General features: G+C 45.1%; 1 protein-coding gene across 1 annotated transcript in view; it reads right to left on the reverse strand.

The window, feature by feature from the left end:
- Positions 1–5,294: 5,294 nt before the first annotated feature.
- LOC130331776 (cathelin-related peptide SC5-like) overlaps positions 5,295–24,687 on the reverse strand; it is a 45,865-nt gene continuing 26,472 nt past the window's right edge. The window contains exon 4 of the mRNA XM_056553718.1: positions 5,295–5,420. Within this exon, the coding sequence (XP_056409693.1) occupies positions 5,295–5,420 (126 nt within the window). The remainder of the gene's footprint in view (positions 5,421–24,687) is intronic.

Consider the following 24,687-nt stretch of genomic DNA (forward strand, 5'->3'; position numbering starts at 1 on the left):
ATCTAGTGAGGGGATATTAAGGGGTTGGGCACTGTTACTTATATTATCTAGTGAGGGAATAGTAAGGGGTCAGGGCACAGTTGCTTATATTTAGTGATGTGGCGAACATAACATTTTCGGTTCGCGAACGGCGAATGCGAACCGCCATTGACTTCAATGGGCAGGTGAATTTTAAAACCCACAGGGACTCTTTCTGGCCACAATAGTGATTTAAAAGTTGTTTCAAGGGGACTAATACCTGGACTGTAGCGTGCTGGAGCGGGATCCATGGCAAAACTCCCATGGAAAATTACATAGTTGATGCAGAGTCTGGTTTTAATCCATAAAGGGCATAAATCACCTATTAGGCAGCACATACCCCCCTTTAGGCATCACATAGTTAGATCCCCCCTTTAGGCAGCACATATATTCCCCCATATTGGGCAGCACATAGTTAGAGCCCCCCTTTAGGCAGCGCATAGGTAGAGCCTCCCTTTAGGCAGCACATAGAGCCCCCTTTAGGCAGCAAATAGTTAGATCCCCCCTTTAGGCATCACATAGTTTGATCCCCCCTTTAGGCAGCACATAGATTCCCCCATATTAGGCAGCACATAGTTAGATCCCCCCTTTAGGCATCATATAGTTAGACCCCCCCCCTTTAGGCAGCACATAGATTCCCCCATATTAGGCAGCACATAGTTAGAGCCTCCCTTTAGGCAGCATATAGAGCCCCCTTTAGGCAGCACATAGTTAGATCCCCCCTTTAGGCATCACATAGTTAGATCCCCCCTTTAGGCAGCACATAGATTCCCCCATATTAGGCAGCACATAGTTAGAGCCTCCCTTTAGGCAGCATATAGAGCCCCCTTTAGGCAGCACATATTTAGATCCCCCCCTTTAGGTAGAACATATATTCCCCCATATTAGGCAGCACATAGTTAGAGCCCCCCTTTAGGCAGCACTGGTTTTATTTCACAGCCAAAAAAGGTATTTTTTTTTTATTTGAACAACTATCACACCAAATGTGATTTGCACTAGTGTGACAATGAGCAAAAAAGGTTGCCAGCGGAGTTCCCCTTTTAAGCAGAGGTCCCCAACCAGGGTGCCTCCAGCAGTTGCAGGACACACGGACTGAACTTATAGCCCTTTTAATACTGTAGTTAAATAATTGAAGGAAATTAAGTTTTACACCGGAGTTCCCCTTTTAACCAGTGGTTCCCTCCCAACCAGGGTGCCTCCAGCTGTTGCAAGACACACGGACTGAACTTATAGCCCTTTTATTACTGTAGTTAGTTGCTTGAAGGAACTTAAGTTTTACACTGGAGTACCCCTTTTAACCAGCGGTCCCCTCCAAACCAGGGTGCCTCCAGCTGTTGCAAGACGCACGGACTGAACTTATAGCCCTTTTAATACTGTAGTAGTTAAAAAAACCTATAAATACGCCACTGCAGCGTATAGGGTAAACCCACCAAAAGTAAAAGAGGTATATAATCGCCTCCAACGCGTTTCTCCTTGACAAAGCCGGTCACGGTGAAACGCGTTGGAGGCGATCGCAGGGACGTGGAACCCATTCTCTTTTTACATGTGGGGTCAAGTATTTACATTCTGACACCTTTACTCCCAGCACCTTAATTTTTGTTTTTTGCACTGTTTTCCCCTTTTTCTTTTTATTGTATACACGTACATTTCTGTGTTGCACATTGCACCTTATATATTTCTACCTTTAAGGTTACATACATTTTGTTATGCTTTAAATTGAGTGTCACATTGCACGTATAAATTTATATTTTTTAGCAAAAGGTGTTTTTATGATCCATTGGTGATCAGTTGACCCCGACATTTACGTCTTCCCTCATTACAACTTGTTTACATCCTTTTCCCGTCCCTGCTATCCTTTGCATTTTTTTAAAGCTTATTTATTTACATATATATATATACATATAAAATATATATTTTTTTAAATAATTATACACATTATCAAATTGCGCTAATGATTATTATTTTTATGTATGTTATATAGCTATATATTATTACTAACTTTTCTTGCTTGTGTATGATATATGTATTTTTTGTAAAATAAAATTATATTTATCAAATTCTATGGTAATTGATTTTTCAGATTAATATACTTTTTATTTATTTTATTATATACATCTTTTACTTTTGGTGGGTTTACCCTATACGCTGCAGTGGCGTATTTATAGGTTTTTTTAGTGGTTGTTTTGGGTTTTCCCCAATTTTATTCAGACCACAGTACATAGGACTTTTTTTTTTTTTTTTAGGTTGTTACTGTAGTAGTTAGTTGCTTGAAGGAACTTAAGTTTTACACTGGAGTACCCCTTTTAACCAGCGGTTCCCTCCCAACCAGGGTGCCTCCAGCTGTTGCAAGACACATGGACTGATATTTCAGCCCTAAAAAGGGCTTTTTTGGGTGCTGTTCTTAAAGCAGATGTTACACTAGTGCTTTAGGAGTAAAGTGGACCCTGAATACACCACCTAGCAGCAACCTAGCTATCACTTTCCCTATACAGCAGGAGCAGCTTCTCTGATCCTCCACTTCCTAAGCCTGCAGCATGCTGAATGAGGCTAAAATGGCGTCCGTGCAGGAGGTAGGAGGGTCTGGAAGGGAGGGACTGCTGCTGATTGGCTGTAATGTGTCTGCTGACTCTGACTCACAGGGTCAAAGTTTGCTGCAATGTGGAAGTATAGGGGGCGGATCGAACTTCACATATGTTCGCCCGTAGCTAAGTTCGCCGGGAACTGTTTGCCGGCGAACAATTCGCGACATCTCTATTCCTTACGATTCCTCGTGGGTAGGCTGCAGAGTCCTATTGGTTTTAATGGGATACTGCAACACTGTTCACATGGTGGAATTTCCGTTGCAGATGCTTCTCCCGCGGAAATCCTGATTCCGGCGTCCGAAAAATATTTAACTTCTCTATTCTTTTTTACGGATTTCGTTTGGAAATGCATTGCCATCTATCAGACGACACATTTCCAATCCCACTGCACAGTACCTGATGGATTCTTCAAATGTGCGCAATGTCCGCACGTTTTCTGTTTGGACATTCTGCACAAATGACGCGGTGTGGACATGGCCTTACCTATAATATCTAGTGAGTGGTGCAGTAAAGGGGTTGGGAATTGTTCCCTATTAAGCATTGTATTTATTACTTGGCTTATACTGCTTTAGTGTTCTATTGTGTATTCATAAATAATTTGTTATGCTGGGACTTGTAGTATGTTGTGAATTTCTCTATTGTGCCACTGATTAACTATTCATGACTCGGTTATTCTAGGACTGATATACATCTGCCACACACATCAAATTTTTTTTTTTTTACATTTGGTAACAGTTTTAAGAACATTTATTTTAATACACCCCATCAATTATGTTTTTTTCATGGTATTTTTGAAAGCGCATATTCTACATTTTCCATAATTTTTTTATAGACTTTACAGAAATATTTGACCACAATGTTTTCAAACAAAAAAAAAAAAAAAGTTAAAAAACACCAACAAATTTGGGATAAGAGATGCTGAGTGTAATATCAGCCTGACAGCTGGATCATCTGCGTTTCCGATGTAGCCCGGACTCCTGACTGATACATTGTAACAAGTCATCCAAAAAGGAGGATTCCATAGTTTCTGTTATAACAAACCTTCAGCTGTCGAAACTTTAAATTAGTCTATAGAGGCAAGAAGATGGGGTTCAGGTTAACCAGACTGGTGAGTAGGTGATGACTGTAAGTCATGGGTGCTCTAGGAGGTGATGAATGTGAGTCATGGGTGCTCCAGGAGGTGATGAATGTGAGACAGGGGTGCTCCGGGAGGTGATGACTGTGAGTCAGGGGTGCTCTGGGAGGGGATGAATGGGAGTCAGGGGTGCTCCGGGAGGTGATGACTGTGAGTCAGGGGTGCGCCGGGAGGTGATGACTGTGAGTCAGGGGTGCTCTGGGAGGTGATGACTCTGAGTCAGGGGTGCTCTGGGAGGTGATGACTGTGAGTCAGGGGTGCTCCGGGAGGTGATGACGACTGTAATCAAGGGTGCTCTGGGAGTGGATGAATGTGAGTCAGGGGTGCTCCAGGAGGTGATGACTTTGAGTCAGGGATGCTCCGGGAGGTGATGACTGTGAGTCAGGGGTTCTCTGGGAGGTGATGACTGTGAGTCAGGGGTTCTCCGGGAGGTGATGACTGTGAGTCAGGGGTGCTCCAGGAGGTGATGAATGAGTCAGGGGTGCTCCGGGAGGTGATGACTGTGAATCAGGGGTGCTCCGGGAGGTGATGACTGTGAGTCAGGGGTGCTCTGGGAGGTAATGACTGTGAGTCAGGGGTGCTCCGGGAGGTGATGACTGTGAGTCAGGGGTGCTCCGGGAGGTGATGACTGTGAGTCAGGGGTGCTCCAGGAGGTGATGAATGAGTCAGGGGTGCTCCGGGAGGTGATGACTGTGAGTCAGGGGTGCTCCGGGAGGTGATGACTGTGAGTCAGGGGTGCTCTGGGAGGTAATGACTGTGAGTCAGGGGTGCTCCGGGAGGTGATGACTGTGAGTCAGGGGTGCTCCGGGAGGTGATGACTGTGAGTCAGGGGTGCTCCAGGAGGTGATGAATGAGTCAGGGGTGCTCCGGGAGGTGATGACTGTGAGTCAGGGGTGCTCCGGGAGGTGATGACTGTGAGTCAGGGGTGCTCTGGGAGGTAATGACTGTGAGTCAGGGGTGCTCTGGGAGGTGATGACTGTGAGTCAGGGGTGCTCCGGGAGGTGATGACTGTGAGTCAGGGGTGCTCCAGGAGGTGATGACTTTGAGTCAGGGGTGCTCCGGGAGGTGATGACTGTGAGTCCGGGGTGCTCCGGGAGGTGATGACTGTGAGTCAGGGGTGCTCCCGGAGGTGATGACTGTGAGTCAGGGGTTCTCCGGGAGGTGATGACTGTGAGTCAGGGGTGCTCTGGGAGGTAATGACTGTGAGTCAGGGGTGCTCCGGGAGGTGATGACTGTGAGTCAGGGGTGCTCCGGGAGGTGATGACTGTGAGTCAGGGGTGCTCCGGGAGGTGATGACTGTGAGTCAGGGGTGCTCCGGGAGGTGATGACTGTGAGTCAGGGGTGCTCCGGGAGGTGATGACTGTGAGTCAGGGGTGCTCCGGGAGGTGATGACTGTGAGTCAGGGGTGCTCTGGGAGGTAATGACTGTGAGTCAGGGGTGCTCCGGGAGGTGATGACTGTGAGTCAGGGGTGCTCCGGGAGGTGATGACTGTGAGTCAGGGGTGCTCCGGGAGGTGATGACTGTGAGTCAGGGGAGCTCCGGGAGGTGATGACTGTGAGTCAGGGGTGCTCCGGAAGGAGGGTGATGATACATTCCAGACATTCCTCCTTATGGGTCTTCTTGAGGTCCACAGATATCTCAAATGTCCCTTGTGTTTTGTCCGCAAGCTCCCTCTTCATAGCATGCTGCAAAACAATGGAACACTGTACATAAAGCATATTCATCATGACATCATCTGTCTAGTATCCTATCAAGGGCTCTGCTTGCTGTCATTGAATTGCATCATTCTTAACTACAAACCTGTGCTCAGATGTGTATTTATTATCATTGGCTTATACTAAAACTTGCAGTACCTCAGTGCTCCACTAGGAATGGAGTCATTACTAGGTTGTGCTGGGACTTTTAGTTCCCCAGTCTTCCCCTGTGTATATATGCATTACTATGTTATGTTAGGACTTTACATTCCTGGGCTAAATTTTAGTCTGAGTCTATTGTTCGACTGGCTGCTTAATACAGAAGACCCTCCAGAGGCCCCTTTCATTTCATTTATCATTTGCCCCTTTTGTTCTTATGTCTGTCAGTGTTTCACGACCAGGGTGCCTCCAGCTGTTGAGAAACTACAACCCCCAGCATGCCCGGACAGCCTTCGGCTGTCCGGACATGCTGGGAGTTGTAGTTTCGCAGCAGCTGGAGGAACCCTGATTGGGGATCACTGGTCTAAGTAGTGGGAGGAATATATTAAGCATTTACGTACAGCCGCGTTTGTCAGATTGTCGCAAATTTTGGCGCAGTCACTCTATTGCTCAAAAGTGTGCAAAAACTCACAGTATCACCGTATCCTTACACTTACAACCCACATTTATGGATTCTTGTTTGTGCCATTTATTTAATGTGACTTTTTTTTTTTGGCGCAAATTATTGCGCAAATTTATGTCAGCCATGAGCCTACATACAGAATAGTAGTAATGGCGCATATACAATGGCATACGCTGTCCGCATGTTACACAGATATTAGTTTGTGTCACCAATGTGTTTTTTTTTTAAATGAAATTCTCTATTATTTAAAGTATTAGCAAAAAAAAAAAAATGCACCAATAAGCGGCTACGGATTCCTAACGCTTATCTGCCGCGGCGATCGTCTGCTCAGAGGTATTGTGTTACGTCACCTGTTATAAGCTTATAACTCATAGTATGTACAGTATTTACAAATGTGCGACTTTTTAGAAAACCCCCGTGGGACTATTTGATGAATACGTAAGGACCAATCACAGCGCCCTCTACTGCCCGAAGAGCCTCAATACAATACAGGCAGATGGTAGGTCCCCACTTACATGTATCCAATTTATGGCTCAATGTTTTGTGAATCGGTTGTGTCTGGATTTACGCTGATCTAGGTTTTCGGTCCCGATCAGAACGTTTCCCTGATGACTGTCACCGGGTGGAGTTGAAGTTGACGTCAAATTGTGCAAAAATCGGAAGGCTCCGGGGCCCATAGGGAGAATTAGGTGGGATTCCCTAGTACCTTTTATGATGGGAAGCAGGGATGGAATATCAGGGGCAGAGTTACATGTTACCTATAGATACAGGGGGCACCAAGGGCCACACAGCCTCCTGTCCTATAAGGGATCTGCAGGTGCGGTCAGACGGGGACTAACCGGGTCAACAATGGCTGATCATAAAAAACAATATACATGGGAGAGGGAACAGGGGTCTGTGTGCTGCCAGTACATCCCCCATATTACATCCCCCCATATTATGTCCCCCCATATTACATCCCCCCATATTATGTCCCCCCCATATTACATTCCTCCATATTACATCCCCCCATATTATGTCCCCCCCATATTACATCCCCCATATTACATCCCCCATATTACATCCCCCCATATTACATCCCCCCATATTACATCCCCCCATATTATGTCCCCCCATATTACATCCCCCCATATTACATCCCCCCATATTACATCCCCCATATTACGTCCCCCCATATTACATCCCCAAATTACATCCCCCCATATTAAATCCCCCATATTTTGTCCCCCATATTACATCCCCCCATATTACATTCCCCCGTATTATATCCCCATATTACACCCCCCATATTTCATCCCCCCCATATTACATCCCCCATATTACACCCCCAATATTACATCACTCATATAACATCCCCCCATATTATGTTGCCCCATATTACATCACTCATTTTACAACCCCCTATATTACATCCCCCATATTACATCCCCCATATTACATCCCCCATATTACATCCCCCTATATTACATCCCCCTATATTACATCCCCCATATACCATCCCCCATATTACAACCCCCATATTACAACGCCCATGTTACATCCCTCATATTACATCCTCCCATATTACATCCCCCCATATTACATCCCCCCATATTACATCCCCCCATGTTACATCCCTCATATTACATCCCCCATATTACAACCCCCTATATTACATCCCCCATATTACATCCCCCATATTACACCCCCCCATATCACATCCCCCCATATCACATCCCCCCATATTACATCCCCATATTGCACCCCCCATATTTCATCCCCCCCATATTACATCCCCCATATTACATCCCCCCCATATAACATCCCCCATATTTCACCCCCCATATAACATCCCCCCATATTACATCCCCATATTGCACCCCCCATATTACATCCCCCATATTTCATCCCCCCCATATTACATCCCCCATATTTCATCCCCCCATATTACATCCCCCTATATTATATCCCCCATATACCATTCCCCCATATTACATCCCCCTATATTACATCACCCATATTACATACCCCCTATTACATCCCCCCTATTACAGCCCCCCTATATTACATCCCCCCCATATTACATCCCCCTATATTACTTCACCCATATTACATCCCCCCATATTACATCCCCCGATATTACATCCCCCCCATATTACATCCCCCATATACCATTTCCCATATACCATCCCCCCTATATTAAATCCCCCATATTTTGTCCCCCATATTACATCCCCCCATATTACATCCCCCCGTATTATATCCCCATATTACACCCCCATATTTCATCCCCCCCATATTACATCCCCCATATTACACCCCCAATATTACATCACTCATATAACATCCCCCCATATTATGTTGCCCCATATTACATCACTCATTTTACAACCCCCTATATTACATCCCCCATATTACATCCCCCATATTACATCCCCCATATTACATCCCCCTATATTACATCCCCCTATATTACATCCCCCATATACCATCCCCCATATTACAACCCCCCATATTACAACGCCCATGTTACATCCCTCATATTACATCCTCCCATATTACATCCCCCCATATTACATCCCCCCATATTACATCCCCCCATTTTACATCCCTCATATTACATCCCCCATATTACAACCCCCTATATTACATCCCCCATATTACATCCCCCATATTACACCCCCCCATATCACATCCCCCCATATCACATCCCCCCATATTACATCCCCATATTGCACCCCCCATATTTCATCCCCCCCATATTACATCCCCCATATTACATCCCCCCCATATAACATCCCCCATATTTCACCCCCCATATAACATCCCCCCATATTACATCCCCATATTGCACCCCCCATATTACATCCCCCATATTTCATCCCCCCCATATTACATCCCCCATATTTCATCCCCCCATATTACATCCCCCTATATTATATCCCCCATATACCATTCCCCCATATTACATCCCCCTATATTACATCACCCATATTACATCCCCCCTATTACATCCCCCCTATTACAGCCCCCCTATATTACATCCCCCCCATATTACATCCCCCTATATTACTTCACCCATATTACATCCCCCCATATTACATCCCCCGATATTACATCCCCCCATATTACATCCCCCATATACCATTCCCCCATATACCATCCCCCCTATATTACATCCCCCATATTACGTCCCCCCATATAATATCCTCCCATATTACATCCCCCATATTACATCCCCTTATATTACATCCCCCTACATTACTTCATCCATATTACAACCCCCCATATTACATCCCCCATATTACATCCCCCATATTACATCCCCCATATTACATCCCCCCATATTACATCCCCCATATTACACCCCCCCATATTACACCCCCCCATATTACATCCCCCTATATTATATCCCCCATATACCATTTCCCCATATAACATCCCCCCATATTACATCCCCCTATATTAAATCCCCCATATTACGTCCCCCCATATAATATCCTCCCATATTACATCCCCCATGTTACATCCCCCCATGTTACATCCCTCATATTACATCCCCCATATTACATCCCCCCATATTACATCCCCCCATATTACATCCTCCCCATATAACATCCCCCCATATTACATCCCCCCATATTACATCCCCCTATATTACATCCCCCATATACCATCCCCCCATATTACATCCCCCTTTATTACATCCGTATTCCCGCACTCTCAGGTGTGCCCGCTCCTGGACCGGCGCCCGCTCATTCACCTCTGCTATGTTGATCTCTCTTCCAGCTCTCGTGTATACATTGTGTCATCTGTGGGTCAGGAAACAATGTAACAAAACAAGATTCAGTGAACTAAAACTGCAACAGATAAGATCAGCTCTGGAGGCAACAATCCTGCCCTGACCGGGGTATCAACACCTCCTGTCAGTATTCTGCCCTGACCGGGGTATCAACACCTCCTGTCAGTAATCTGCCCTGACCGGGGTATCAACACCTCCTGTCAGTATTCTGCCCTGACTGGGGTATCAACACCTCCCGTCAGTAATCTGCCCTGACCGGGGTATCAACACCTCCTGTCAGTAATCTGCCCTGACCGGGGTATCAACACCTCCTGTCAGTAATCTGTCCTGACCGGGGTATCAACACCTCCTGTCAGTATTCTGCCCTGACTGGGGTATCAACACCTCCCGTCAGTAATCTGCCCTGACCGGGGTATCAACACCTCCTGTCAGTAATCTGCCCTGACCGGGGTATCAACACCTCCTGTCAGTATTCTGCCCTGACTGGGGTATCAACACCTCCTGTCAGTATTCTGCCCTGACTGGGGTATCAACACCTCCCGTCAGTATTCTGCCCTGACCGGGGTATCAACACCTCCTGTCAGCAATCTGCCCTGACCGGGGTATCAACACCTCCTGTCAGCAATCTGCCCTGACCGGGGTATCAACACCTCCTGTCAGTATTCTGCCCTGACTGGGGTATCAACACCTCCCGTCAGTAATCTGCCCTGACCGGGGTATCAACACCTCCTGTCAGTAATCTGCCCTGACCGGGGTATCAACACCTCCTGTCAGTATTCTGCCCTGACTGGGGTATCAACACCTCCTGTCAGTATTCTGCCCTGACCGGGGTATCAACACCTCCTGTCAGTAATCTGCCCTGACCGGGGTATCAACACCTCCCGTCAGTATTCTGCCCTGACCGGGGTATCAACACCTCCTGTCCGTATTCTGCCCTGACCGGGGTATCAACACCTCCTGTCAGTATTCTGCCCTGACTGGGGTATCAACACCTCCCGTCAGTATTCTGCCCTGACCGGGGTATCAACACCTCCCGTCAGTCTATAACATCCCCCCATATTACATCCCCCCATATTACATCCCCCCATATTACATCCCCATATTTCATCCCCCCCATATTACATCCCCCCATATTTCATCCCCCCCATATTACATCCCCCATATTTAATTCCCCCCATATTACATCCCCCATATTTCATCCCCCCCATATTACATCCCCCCATAAAACATTACTCCATATTACATCCCCCCATATTACATCCCCCCATATAACATCCCCCCATATTACATACCCCCATATAACATCCCCCATATTACATCCCCCATATTGCACCCCCCCATATTACATCCCCCCAATATTTCATCCCCCCCATATTACATCCCCCATATTACACCACTCATATAACATCCCCCCATATTATATTGCTCCATATTATATCACTCATATTACAACCCCCTATATTACATCCCCCATATTACATCCCTCATATTACATCCCCCATACTACATCCCCCATACTACATCCCCTTATATTACATCCCCCTATATTACATCCCCCCATATTACATCCCCCCATATTACATCCCCAATATTACATCCCCCATATTACATCCCCCCATATTACATCCCCCATACTACATCCCCCTATATTACACCCCCCTATATTACATCCCCCTATATTACATCCCCCATATTACATCCCCCATATTACATCCCCCCATATTACATCCCCCTATATTATATCCCCCATATACCATTCCCCCATATTACATACCCCCATATTACATTCCCCTATATTACATCCCCCATATTACGTCCCCCCATATAATATCCTCCCATATTACAACCATCATATAACATCCCCCATATTACAACCCCCTATATTACATTCCCCATATTACATCCCCCATATTACATCCCTCATATTACATCCCCCATACTACATCCCCCATACTACATCCCCTTATATTACATCCCCCTATATTACATCCCCCCATATTACATCCCCCCATATTACATCCCCAATATTACATCCCCCATATTACATCCCCCCATATTACATCCCCCATACTACATCCCCCTATATTACACCCCCCTATATTACATCCCCCTATATTACATCCCCCATATTACATCCCCCATATTACATCCCCCCATATTACATCCCCCTATATTATATCCCCCATATACCATTCCCCCATATTACATACCCCCATATTACATTCCCCTATATTACATCCCCCATATTACGTCCCCCCATATAATATCCTCCCATATTACAACCATCATATAACATCCCCCATATTACAACCCCCTATATTACATTCCCCATATTACATCCCCCATATTACACACCCATATTACATCTTCCATATTACATCCCCCCTATTACATCCCCCCATATTACATCCCCCCATATTACTTCCCCCCATATTACATCCACCATATTACGTCCCCCCCATATAATATCCTTCCATATTACATCCCCCCATTTTACATCCCTCATATTACATCCCCCATATTACATCCCCCATACTACATCCCCTTATATTACATCTCCCTATATTACATCTCCCATATTATATCCCCATATTACATCCCCAATATTACATCCCCCATATTACACCCCCCCTATTACATCCCCCCTATTACATCCCCCCAATATTACATCCCCCCATATTACATCCCCCTATATTACATCCCCCATATACCATCCCCCCATATACCATCCCCCCATATTACATCCCCCTATATTACATCCCCATATACCATCCCCCCATATTACATCCCCCTATATTACATCTCCATATTACGTCCCCCCATATTACATCCCCCATATTACATCCTCCATATTACATCCCCATATTACATCCCCCCATATTACATCCCCCTATATTATATCCCCCATATACCATTCCCCCATATTACATCCCCCATATTACGTCCCCCCATATAATATCCTCCCATATTACATCTCCCATGTTACATCCCTCATATTACATCTCTCATATTACATCCCCAATATTACATCCCCCATATTACATCCCCCCATATTACATCCTCCATATTACATCCCCCCCATATTACATCCCCCATATTACATCCCCCATATTACATCCCCCCTTATTACATCCTCCCATATTACATCCCCCCATATTACATCCCCCTATATTACATCCCCCTATATTACATCCCCCATATACCATCCCCCCATATTACATCTTCCTATATTACATCCCCCTATATTACATCCCCATATACCAGTCTCCCATATTACATCCCCATATTACATCCCCCATATTACATCCCCATATTACATCCCCATATTACATCCCCCATATTACATCCCCCCATATTACATCCCCCTATATTACATCCCCCATATACCATCCCCCTATATTACATCCCCATATTACGTCCCCCCCATATAACATCCCCCATATTACATCCTCCATATTACATCCCCTATATTACATCCCCCTATATTACTTTACCCATATTACATCCCCCCATATTACATCCCCCGATATTACATCCCCCCCATATTACATCCCCCATATACCATTCCCCCATATACCATCCCCCCTATATTACATCCCCCATATTACGTCCCCCCATATAATATCCTCCCATATTACATCCCCCATATTACATCCCCCCATATTACATCCCCCATATTACATCCCCCATATTACATCCCCCATACTACATCCCCTTATATTACATCCCCCTATATTACTTCATCCATATTACAACCCCCCATATTACATCCCCCATATTACATCCCCCTATATTACACACCCCCTATATTACATCCCCCTATATTACATCCCCCGTATTACATCCCCTATATTACATCCCCCCATATTACATCCCCCTATATTATATCCCCCATATACCATTCCCCCATATTACATACCCCCATATTACATCCCCCTATATTACATCCCCCATATTACGTCCCCCCATATAATATCCTCCCATATTACATCCATCATATTACATCCCCCATATTACAACCCCCTATATTACATTCCCCATATTACATCCCCCATATTACACACCCATATTACATCTTCCATATTACATCCCCCCTATTACATCCCCCCATATTACATCCCCCCATATTACATCCCCCCATATTACATCCCCCATATTACGTCCCCCCCATATAATATCCTCCCATATTACATCCCCCCATTTTACATCCCTCATATTACATCCCCCATATTACATCCCCCATACTACATCCCCTTATATTACATCTCCCTATATTACATCTCCCATAATATATCCCCCATATTACATCCCCCATATTACATCCCCAATATTACATCCCCCCATATTACATCCCCCTATATTACATCCCCCATATACTATCCCCCATATACCATCCCCCCATATTACATCCCCCTATATTACATCCCCATATACCATCCCCCCATATTACATCCCCCTATATTACATCTCCATATTACGTCCCCCCATATTACATCCCCCATATTACATCCTCCATATTACATCCCCATATTACATCCCCCTATATTATATCCCCCATATACCATTCCCCCATATTACATCCCCTTATATTACATCCCCCTACATTACTTCATCCATATTACAACCCCCCATATTACATCCCCCATATTACATCCCCCATATTACATCCCCCATATTACATCCCCCCATATTACATCCCCCATATTACACCCCCCCATATTACACCCCCCCATATTACATCCCCCTATATTATATCCCCCATATACCATTTCCCCATATTACATCCCCCCATATTACATCCCCCTATATTAAATCCCCCATATTACGTCCCCCCATATAATATCCTCCCATATTACATCCCCCATGTTACATCCCCCCATGTTACATCCCTCATATTACATCCCCCATATTACATCCCCCCATATTACATCCCCCCATATTACATCCTCCCCATATTACATCCCCCCATATTACATCCCCCTATATTACATCCCCCATATACCATCCCCCCATATTACATCCCCCTTTATTACATCCGTATTCCCGCACTCTCAGGTGTGCCCGCTCCTGGACCGGCGCCCGCTCATTCACCTCTGCTATGTTGATCTCTCTTCCAGCTCTCGTGTATACATTGTGTCATCTGTGGGTCAGGAAACAATGTAACAAAACAAGATTCAGTGAACTAAAACTGCAACAGATAAGATCAGCTCTGGAGGCAACAATCCTGCCCTGACCAGGGTATCAACACCTCCTGTCAGTATTCTGCCCTGACCGGGGTATCAACACCTCCTGTCAGTAATCTGCCCTGACCGGGGTATCAACACCTCCTGTCAGTATTCTGCCCTGACTGGGGTATCAACACCTCCCGTCAGTAATCTGCCCTGACCGGGGTATCAACACCTCCTGTCAGTAATCTGCCCTGACCGGGGTATCAACACCTCCTGTCAGTAATCTGTCCTGACCGGGGTATCAACACCTCCTGTCAGTATTCTGCCCTGACTGGGGTATCAACACCTCCCGTCAGTAATCTGCCCTGACCGGGGTATCAACACCTCCTGTCAGTACTCTGCCCTGACCGGGGTATCAACACCTCCTGTCAGTATTCTGCCCTGACTGGGGTATCAACACCTCCTGTCAGTATTCTGCCCTGACTGGGGTATCAACACCTCCCGTCAGTATTCTGCCCTGACCGGGGTATCAACACCTCCTGTCAGCAATCTGCCCTGACCGGGGTATCAACACCTCCTGTCAGTATTCTGCCCTGACTGGGGTATCAACACCTCCCGTCAGTAATCTGCCCTGACCGGGGTATCAACACCTCCTGTCAGTAATCTGCCCTGACCGGGGTATCAACACCTCCTGTCAGTATTCTGCCCTGACTGGGGTATCAACACCTCCCGTCAGTATTCTGCCCTGACCGGGGTATCAACACCTCCCGTCAGTCTATAACATCCCCCCATATTACATCCCCCCATATTACATCCCCCCATATTACATCCCCATATTTCATCCCCCCCATATTACATCCCCCCATATTTCATCCCCCCCATATTACATCCCCCATATTTAATTCCCCCCATATTACATCCCCCATATTTCATCCCCCCCCATATTACATCCCCCCATAAAACATCCCTCCATATTACATCCCCCCATATTACATCCCCCCATATTACATACCCCCATATAACATCCCCCATATTACATCCCCCATATTGCACCCCCCCATATTACATCCCCCCAATATTTCATCCCCCCCATATTACATCCCCCATATTACACCACTCATATAACATCCCCCCATATTATATTGCTCCATATTATATCACTCATATTACAACCCCCTATATTACATCCCCCATATTACATCCCCCATATTACATCCCCCATACTACATCCCCCATGCTACATCCCCTTATATTACATCCCCCTATATTACTTCACCCATATTACATCCCCCCATATTACATCCCCCCATATTACATCCCCAATATTACATCCCCCATATTACATCCCCCTATATTACACCCCCCTATATTACATCCCCCTATATTACATCCCCCGTATTACATCCCCTATATTACATCCCCCCATATTACATCCCCCTATATTATATCCCCCATATACCATTCCCCCATATTACATACCCCCATATTACATCCCCCTATATTACATCCCCCATATTACGTCCCCCCATATAATATCCTCCCATATTACATCCATCATATAACATCCCCCATATTACAACCCCCTATATTACATTCCCCATATTACATCCCCCATATTACACACCCATATTACATCTTCCATATTACATCCCCCCTATTACATCCCCCCATATTACATCCCCCCATATTACATCCCCCCATATTACATCCCCCCATATTACATCCCCCATATTACGTCCCCCCCATATAATATCCTCCCATATTACATCCCCCCATTTTACATCCCCCATATTACATCCCCCATATTACATCCCCCATACTACATCCCCTTATATTACATCTCCCTATATTACATCTCCCATAATATATCCCCCATATTACATCCCCAATATTACATCCCCCATATTACACCCCCCCTATTACATCCCCCCCTATTACATCCCCCCAATATTACATCCCCCCATATTACATCCCCCTATATTACATCCCCCATATACCATCCCCCCATATACCATCCCCCCATATTACATCCCCCTATATTACATCCCCATATACCATCCCTCCATATTACATCCCCCTATATTACATCTCCATATTACGTCCCCCCATATTACATCCCCCATATTACATCCTCCATATTACATTCCCATATTACATCCCCCCATATTACATCCCCCTATATTATATCCCCCATATACCATTCCCCCATATTACATCCCCCCATATTACATCCCCCTATATCACATCCCCCATATTACGTCCCCCCATATAATATCCTCCCATATTACATCCCCCATGTTACATCCCTCATATTACATCTCTCATATTACATCCCCAATATTACATCCCCCATATTACATCCCCCATATTACATCCTCCATATTACATCCCCCCATATTACATCCCCCATATTACATCCCCCATATTACATCCCCCCTTATTACATCCTCCCATATTACATCCCCCCATATTACATCCCCCTATATTACATCCCCCTATATTACATCCCCCATATACCATCCCCCCATATTACATCTTCCTATATTACATCCCCCTATATTACATCCCCATATACCAGTCTCCCATATTACATCCCCATATTACATCCCCCATATTACATCCCCATATTACATCCCCATATTACATCCCCCATATTACATCCCCCCATATTACATCCCCCTATATTACATCCCCCATATACCATCCCCCTATATTACATCCCCATATTACGTCCCCCCCATATAACATCCCCCATATTACATCCTCCATATTACATCCCCTATATTACATCCCCCTATATTACTTCACCCATATTACATCCCCCCATATTACATCCCCCGATATTACATCCCCCCCATATTACATCCCCCATATACCATTCCCCCATATACCATCCCCCCTATATTACATCCCCCATATTACGTCCCCCCATATAATATCCTCCCATATTACATCCCCCATATTACATCCCCCCATATTACATCCCCCATATTACATCCCCCATACTATATCCCCCATACTACATCCCCTTATATTACATCCCCCTATATTACTTCATCCATATTACAACCCCCCATATTACATCCCCCATATTACATCCCCCTATATTACACCCCCCCTATATTACATCCCCCTATATTGCATCCCCCGTATTACATCCCCTATATTACATCCCCCCATATTACATCCCCCTATATTATATCCCCCATATACCATTCCCCCATATTACATACCCCCATATTACATCCCCCTATATTACATCCCCCATATTACGTCCCCCCATATAATATCCTCCCATATTACATCCATCATATTACATCCCCCATATTACAACCCCCTATATTACATTCCCCATATTGCATCCCCCATATTACACACCCATATTACATCTTCCATATTACATCCCCCCTATTACATCCCCCCATATTACATCCCCCCATATTACATCCCCCCATATTACATCCCCCATATTACGTCCCCCCCATATAATATCCTCCCATATTACATCCCCCCATTTTACATCCCTCATATTACATCCCCCATATTACATCCCCCATACTACATCCCCTTATATTACATCTCCCTATATTACATCTCCCATAATATATCCCCCATATTACATCCCCAATATTACATCCCCCATATTACACCCCCCCTATTACATCCCCCCTATTACATCCCCCCAATATTACATCCCCCCATATTACATCCCCCTATATTACATCCCCCATATACCATCCCCCCATATACCATCCCCCCATATTACATCCCCCTATATTACATCCCCATATACCATCCCCCCATATTACATCCCCCTATATTACATCTCCATATTACGTCCCCCCATATTACATCCCCCATATTACATCCTCCATATTACATCCCCATATTACATCCCCCTATATTATATCCCCCATATACCATTCCCCCATATTACATCCCCTTATATTACATCCCCCTACATTACTTCATCCATATTACAACCCCCCATATTACATCCCCCATATTACATCCCCCATATTACATCCCCCATATTACATCCCCCATATTACATCCCCCCATATTACATCCCCCATATTACACCCCCCCATATTACACCCCCCCATATTACATCCCCCTATATTATATCCCCCATATACCATTTCCCCATATTACATCCCCCCATATTACATCCCCCTATATTAAATCCCCCATATTACGTCCCCCCATATAATATCCTCCCATATTACATCCCCCATGTTACATCCCCCCATGTTACATCCCTCATATTACATCCCCCATATTACATCCCCCCATATTACATCCCCCCATATTACATCCTCCCCATATTACATCCCCCCATATTACATCCCCCCATATTACATCCCCCTATATTACATCCCCCATATACCATCCCCCCATATTACATCCCCCTTTATTACATCCGTATTCCCGCACTCTCAGGTGTGCCCGCTCCTGGACCGGCGCCCGCTCATTCACCTCTGCTATGTTGATCTCTCTTCCAGCTCTCGTGTATACATTGTGTCATCTGTGGGTCAGGAAACAATGTAACAAAACAAGATTCAGTGAACTAAAACTGCAACAGATAAGATCAGCTCTGGAGGCAACAATCCTGCCCTGACCGGGGTATCAACACCTCCTGTCAGTAATCTGCCCTGACCGGGGTATCAACACCTCCTGTCAGTAATCTGCCCTGACCGGGGTATCAACACCTCCTGTCAGTATTCTGCCCTGACTGGAGTATCAACACCTCCCGTCAGTAATCTGCCCTGACCGGGGTATCAACACCTCCTGTCAGTAATCTGCCCTGACCGGGGTATCAACACCTCCTGTCAGTAATCTGTCCTGACCGGGGTATCAACACCTCCTGTCAGTATTCTGCCCTGACTGGGGTATCAACACCTCCCGTCAGTAATCTGCCCTGACCGGGGTATCAACACCTCCTGTCAGTAATCTGCCCTGACCGGGGTATCAACACCTCCTGTCAGTATTCTGCCCTGACTGGGGTATCAACACCTCCTGTCAGTATTCTGCCCTGACTGGGGTATCAACACCTCCCGTCAGTATTCTGCCCTGACCGGGGTATCAACACCTCCTGTCAGCAATCTGCCCTGACCGGGGTATCAACACCTCCTGTCAGTATTCTGCCCTGACTGGGGTATCAACACCTCCCGTCAGTAATCTGCCCTGACCGGGGTATCAACACCTCCTGTCAGTAATCTGCCCTGACCGGGGTATCAACACCTCCTGTCAGTATTCTGCCCTGACTGGGGTATCAACACCTCCCGTCAGTATTCTGCCCTGACCGGGGTATCAACACCTCCCGTCAGTCTATAACATCCCCCCATATTACATCCCCCCATATTACATCCCCCCATATTACATCCCCATATTTCATCCCCCCCATATTACATCCCCCCATATTTCATCCCCCCCATATTACATCCCCCATATTTAATTCCCCCCATATTACATCCCCCATATTTCATCCCCCCATATTACATCCCCCCATAAAACATCCCTCCATATTACATACCCCCATATAACATCCCCCATATTACATCCCCCATATTGCACCCCCCCATATTACATCCCCCCAATATTTCATCCCCCCCATATTACATCCCCCATATTACACCACTCATATAACATCCCCCCATATTATATTGCTCCATATTATATCACTCATATTACAACCCCCTATATTACATCCCCCATATTACATCCCCCATATTACATCCCCCATACTACATCCCCCATACTACATCCCCTTATATTACATCCCCCTATATTACTTCACCCATATTACATCCCCCCATATTACATCCCCCCATATTACATCCCCAATATTACATCCCCCATATTACATCCCCCTATATTACACCCCCCTATATTACATCCCCCTATATTACATCCCCCGTATTACATCCCCTATATTACATCCCCCCATATTACATCCCCCTATATTATATCCCCCATATACCATTCCCCCATATTACATACCCCCATATTACATCCCCCTATATTACATCCCCCATATTACGTCCCCCCATATAATATCCTCCCATATTACATCCATCATATAACATCCCCCATATTACAACCCCCTATATTACATTCCCCATATTACATCCCCCATATTACACACCCATATTACATCTTCCATATTACATCCCCCCTATTACATCCCCCCATATTACATCCCCCCATATTACATCCCCCCATATTACATCCCCCCATATTACATCCCCCATATTACGTCCCCCCCATATAATATCCTCCCATATTACATCCCCCCATTTTACATTCCCCATATTACATCCCCCATATTACATCCCCCATACTACATCCCCTTATATTACATCTCCCTATATTACATCTCCCATAATATATCCCCCATATTTCATCCCCAATATTACATCCCCCATATTACACCCCCCCTATTACATCCCCCCCTATTACATCCCCCCAATATTACATCCCCCCATATTACATCCCCCTATATTACATCCCCCATATACCATCCCCCCATATACCATCCCCCCATATTACATCCCCCTATATTACATCCCCATATACCATCCCTCCATATTACATCCCCCTATATTACATCTCCATATTACGTCCCCCCATATTACATCCCCCATATTACATCCTCCATATTACATCCCCATATTACATCCCCCCATTTTACATCCCCCTATATTATATCCCCCATATACCATTCCCCCATATTACATCCCCCCATATTACATCCCCCTATATCACATCCCCCATATTACGTCCCCCCATATAATATCCTCCCATATTACATCCCCCATGTTACATCCCTCATATTACATCTCTCATATTACATCCCCAATATTACATCCCCCATATTACATCCCCCCATATTACATCCTCCATATTACATCCCCCCCATATTACATCCCCCATATTACATCCCCCATATTACATCCCCCCTTATTACATCCTCCCATATTACATCCCCCCATATTACATCCCCCTATATTACATCCCCCATATACCATCCCCCCATATTACATTTTCCTATATTACATCCCCCTATATTACATCCCCATATACCAGTCTCCCATATTACATCCCCATATTACATCCCCCATATTACATCCCCATATTACATCCCCATATTACATCCCCCATATTACATCCCCCCATATTACATCCCCCTATATTACATCCCCCATATACCATCCCCCTATATTACATCCCCATATTACGTCCCCCCCATATAACATCCCCCATATTACATCCTCCATATTACATCCCCTATATTACATCCCCCTATATTACTTCATCCATATTACATCCCCCCATATTACATCCCCCGATATTACATCCCCCCCATATTACATCCCCCATATACCATTCCCCCATATACCATCCCCCCTATATTACATCCCCCATATTACGTCCCCCCATATAATATCCTCCCATATTACATCCCCCATATTACATCCCCCCATATTACATCCCCATATTACATCCCCCATACTATATCCCCCATACTACATCCCCTTATATTACATCCCCCTATATTACTTCATCCATATTACAACCCCCCATATTACATCCCCCATATTACATCCCCCTATATTACACCCCCCCTATATTACATCCCCCTATATTGCATCCCCCGTATTACATCCCCTATATTACATCCCCCCATATTACATCCCCCTATATTATATCCCCCATATACCATTCCCCCATATTACATACCCCCATATTACATCCCCCATATTACGTCCCCCCATATAATATCCTCCCATATTACATCCATCATATTACATCCCCCATATTACAACCCCCTATATTACATTCCCCATATTGCATCCCCCATATTACACACCCATATTACATCTTCCATATTACATCCCCCCTATTACATCCCCCCATATTACATCCCCCCATATTACATCCCCCCATATTACATCCCCCCATATTACATCCCCCATATTACGTCCCCCCCATATAATATCCTCCCATATTACATCCCCCCATTTTACATCCCTCATATTACATCCCCCATATTACATCCCCCATACTACATCCCCTTATATTACATCTCCCTATATTACATCTCCCATAATATATCCCCCATATTACATCCCCAATATTACATCCCCCATATTACACCCCCCTATTACATCCCCCCTATTACATCCCCCCAATATTACATCCCCCCATATTACATCCCCCTATATTACATCCCCCATGTACCATCCCCCCATATACCATCCCCCCATATTACATCCCCCTATATTACATCCCCATATACCATCCCCCCATATTACATCCCCCTATATTACATCTCCATATTACGTCCCCCCATATTACATCCCCCATATTACATCCTCCATATTACATCCCCATATTACATCCCCCTATATTATATCCCCCATATACCATTCCCCCATATTACATCCCCCCATATTACATCCCCCTATATCACATCCCCCATATTACGTCCCCCCATATAATATCCTCCCATATTACATCCCCCATGTTACATCCCTCATATTACATCTCTCATATTACATCCCCAATATTACATCCCCCATTTTACATCCCCCCATATTACATCCTTCATATTACATCCCCCCATATTACATCCCCATATTACATCCCCCATATTACATCCCCATATTACATCCCCATATTACATCCCCCATATTACATCCCCCCATATTACATCCCCCTATATTACATCCCCCATATACCATCCCCCTATATTACATCCCCATATTACGTCCCCCCCATATAACATCCCCCATATTACATCCTCCATATTACATCCCCTATATTACATCCCCCTATATTACTTCACCCATATTACATCCCCCCATATTACATCCCCCGATATTACATCCCCCCCCATATTACATCCCCCATATACCATTCCCCCATATACCATCCCCCCTATATTACATCCCCCATATTACGTCCCCCCATATAATATCCTCCCATATTACATCCCCCATATTACATCCCCCCATATTACATCCCCCATATTACATCCCCCATACTACATACCCTTATATTACATCCCCCTATATTACTTCATCCATATTACAACCCCCCATATTACATCCCCCATATTACATCCCCCCATATTACATCCCCCATATTACATCCCCCCATATTACATCCCCCATATTACACCCCCCCATATTACACCCCCCCATATTACATCCCCCTATATTATATCCCCCATATACCATTTCCCCATATTACATCCCCCCATATTACATCCCCCTATATTAAATCCCCCATATTACGTCCCCCCCATATAATATCCTCCCATATTACATTCCCCATAATACATCCCCCCATGTTACATCCCTCATATTACATCCCCCATATTACATCCCCCCATATTACATCCCCCCATATTACATCCTCCCCATATTACATCCCCCCATATTACATCCCCCCATATTACATCCCCCTATATTACATCCCCCATATACCATCCCCCCATATTACATCCCCCTTTATTACATCCGTATTCCCGCACTCTCAGGTGTGCCCGCTCCTGGACCGGCGCCCGCTCATTCACCTCTGCTATGTTGATCTCTCTTCCAGCTCTCGTGTATACATTGTGTCATCTGTGGGTCAGGAAACAATGTAACAAAACAAGATTCAGTGAACTAAAACTGCAAC

This window comes from Hyla sarda, unplaced genomic scaffold (genome assembly GCF_029499605.1).
Source record: "Hyla sarda isolate aHylSar1 unplaced genomic scaffold, aHylSar1.hap1 scaffold_357, whole genome shotgun sequence".
Taxonomy (NCBI): Eukaryota; Metazoa; Chordata; class Amphibia; order Anura; family Hylidae; genus Hyla; species Hyla sarda.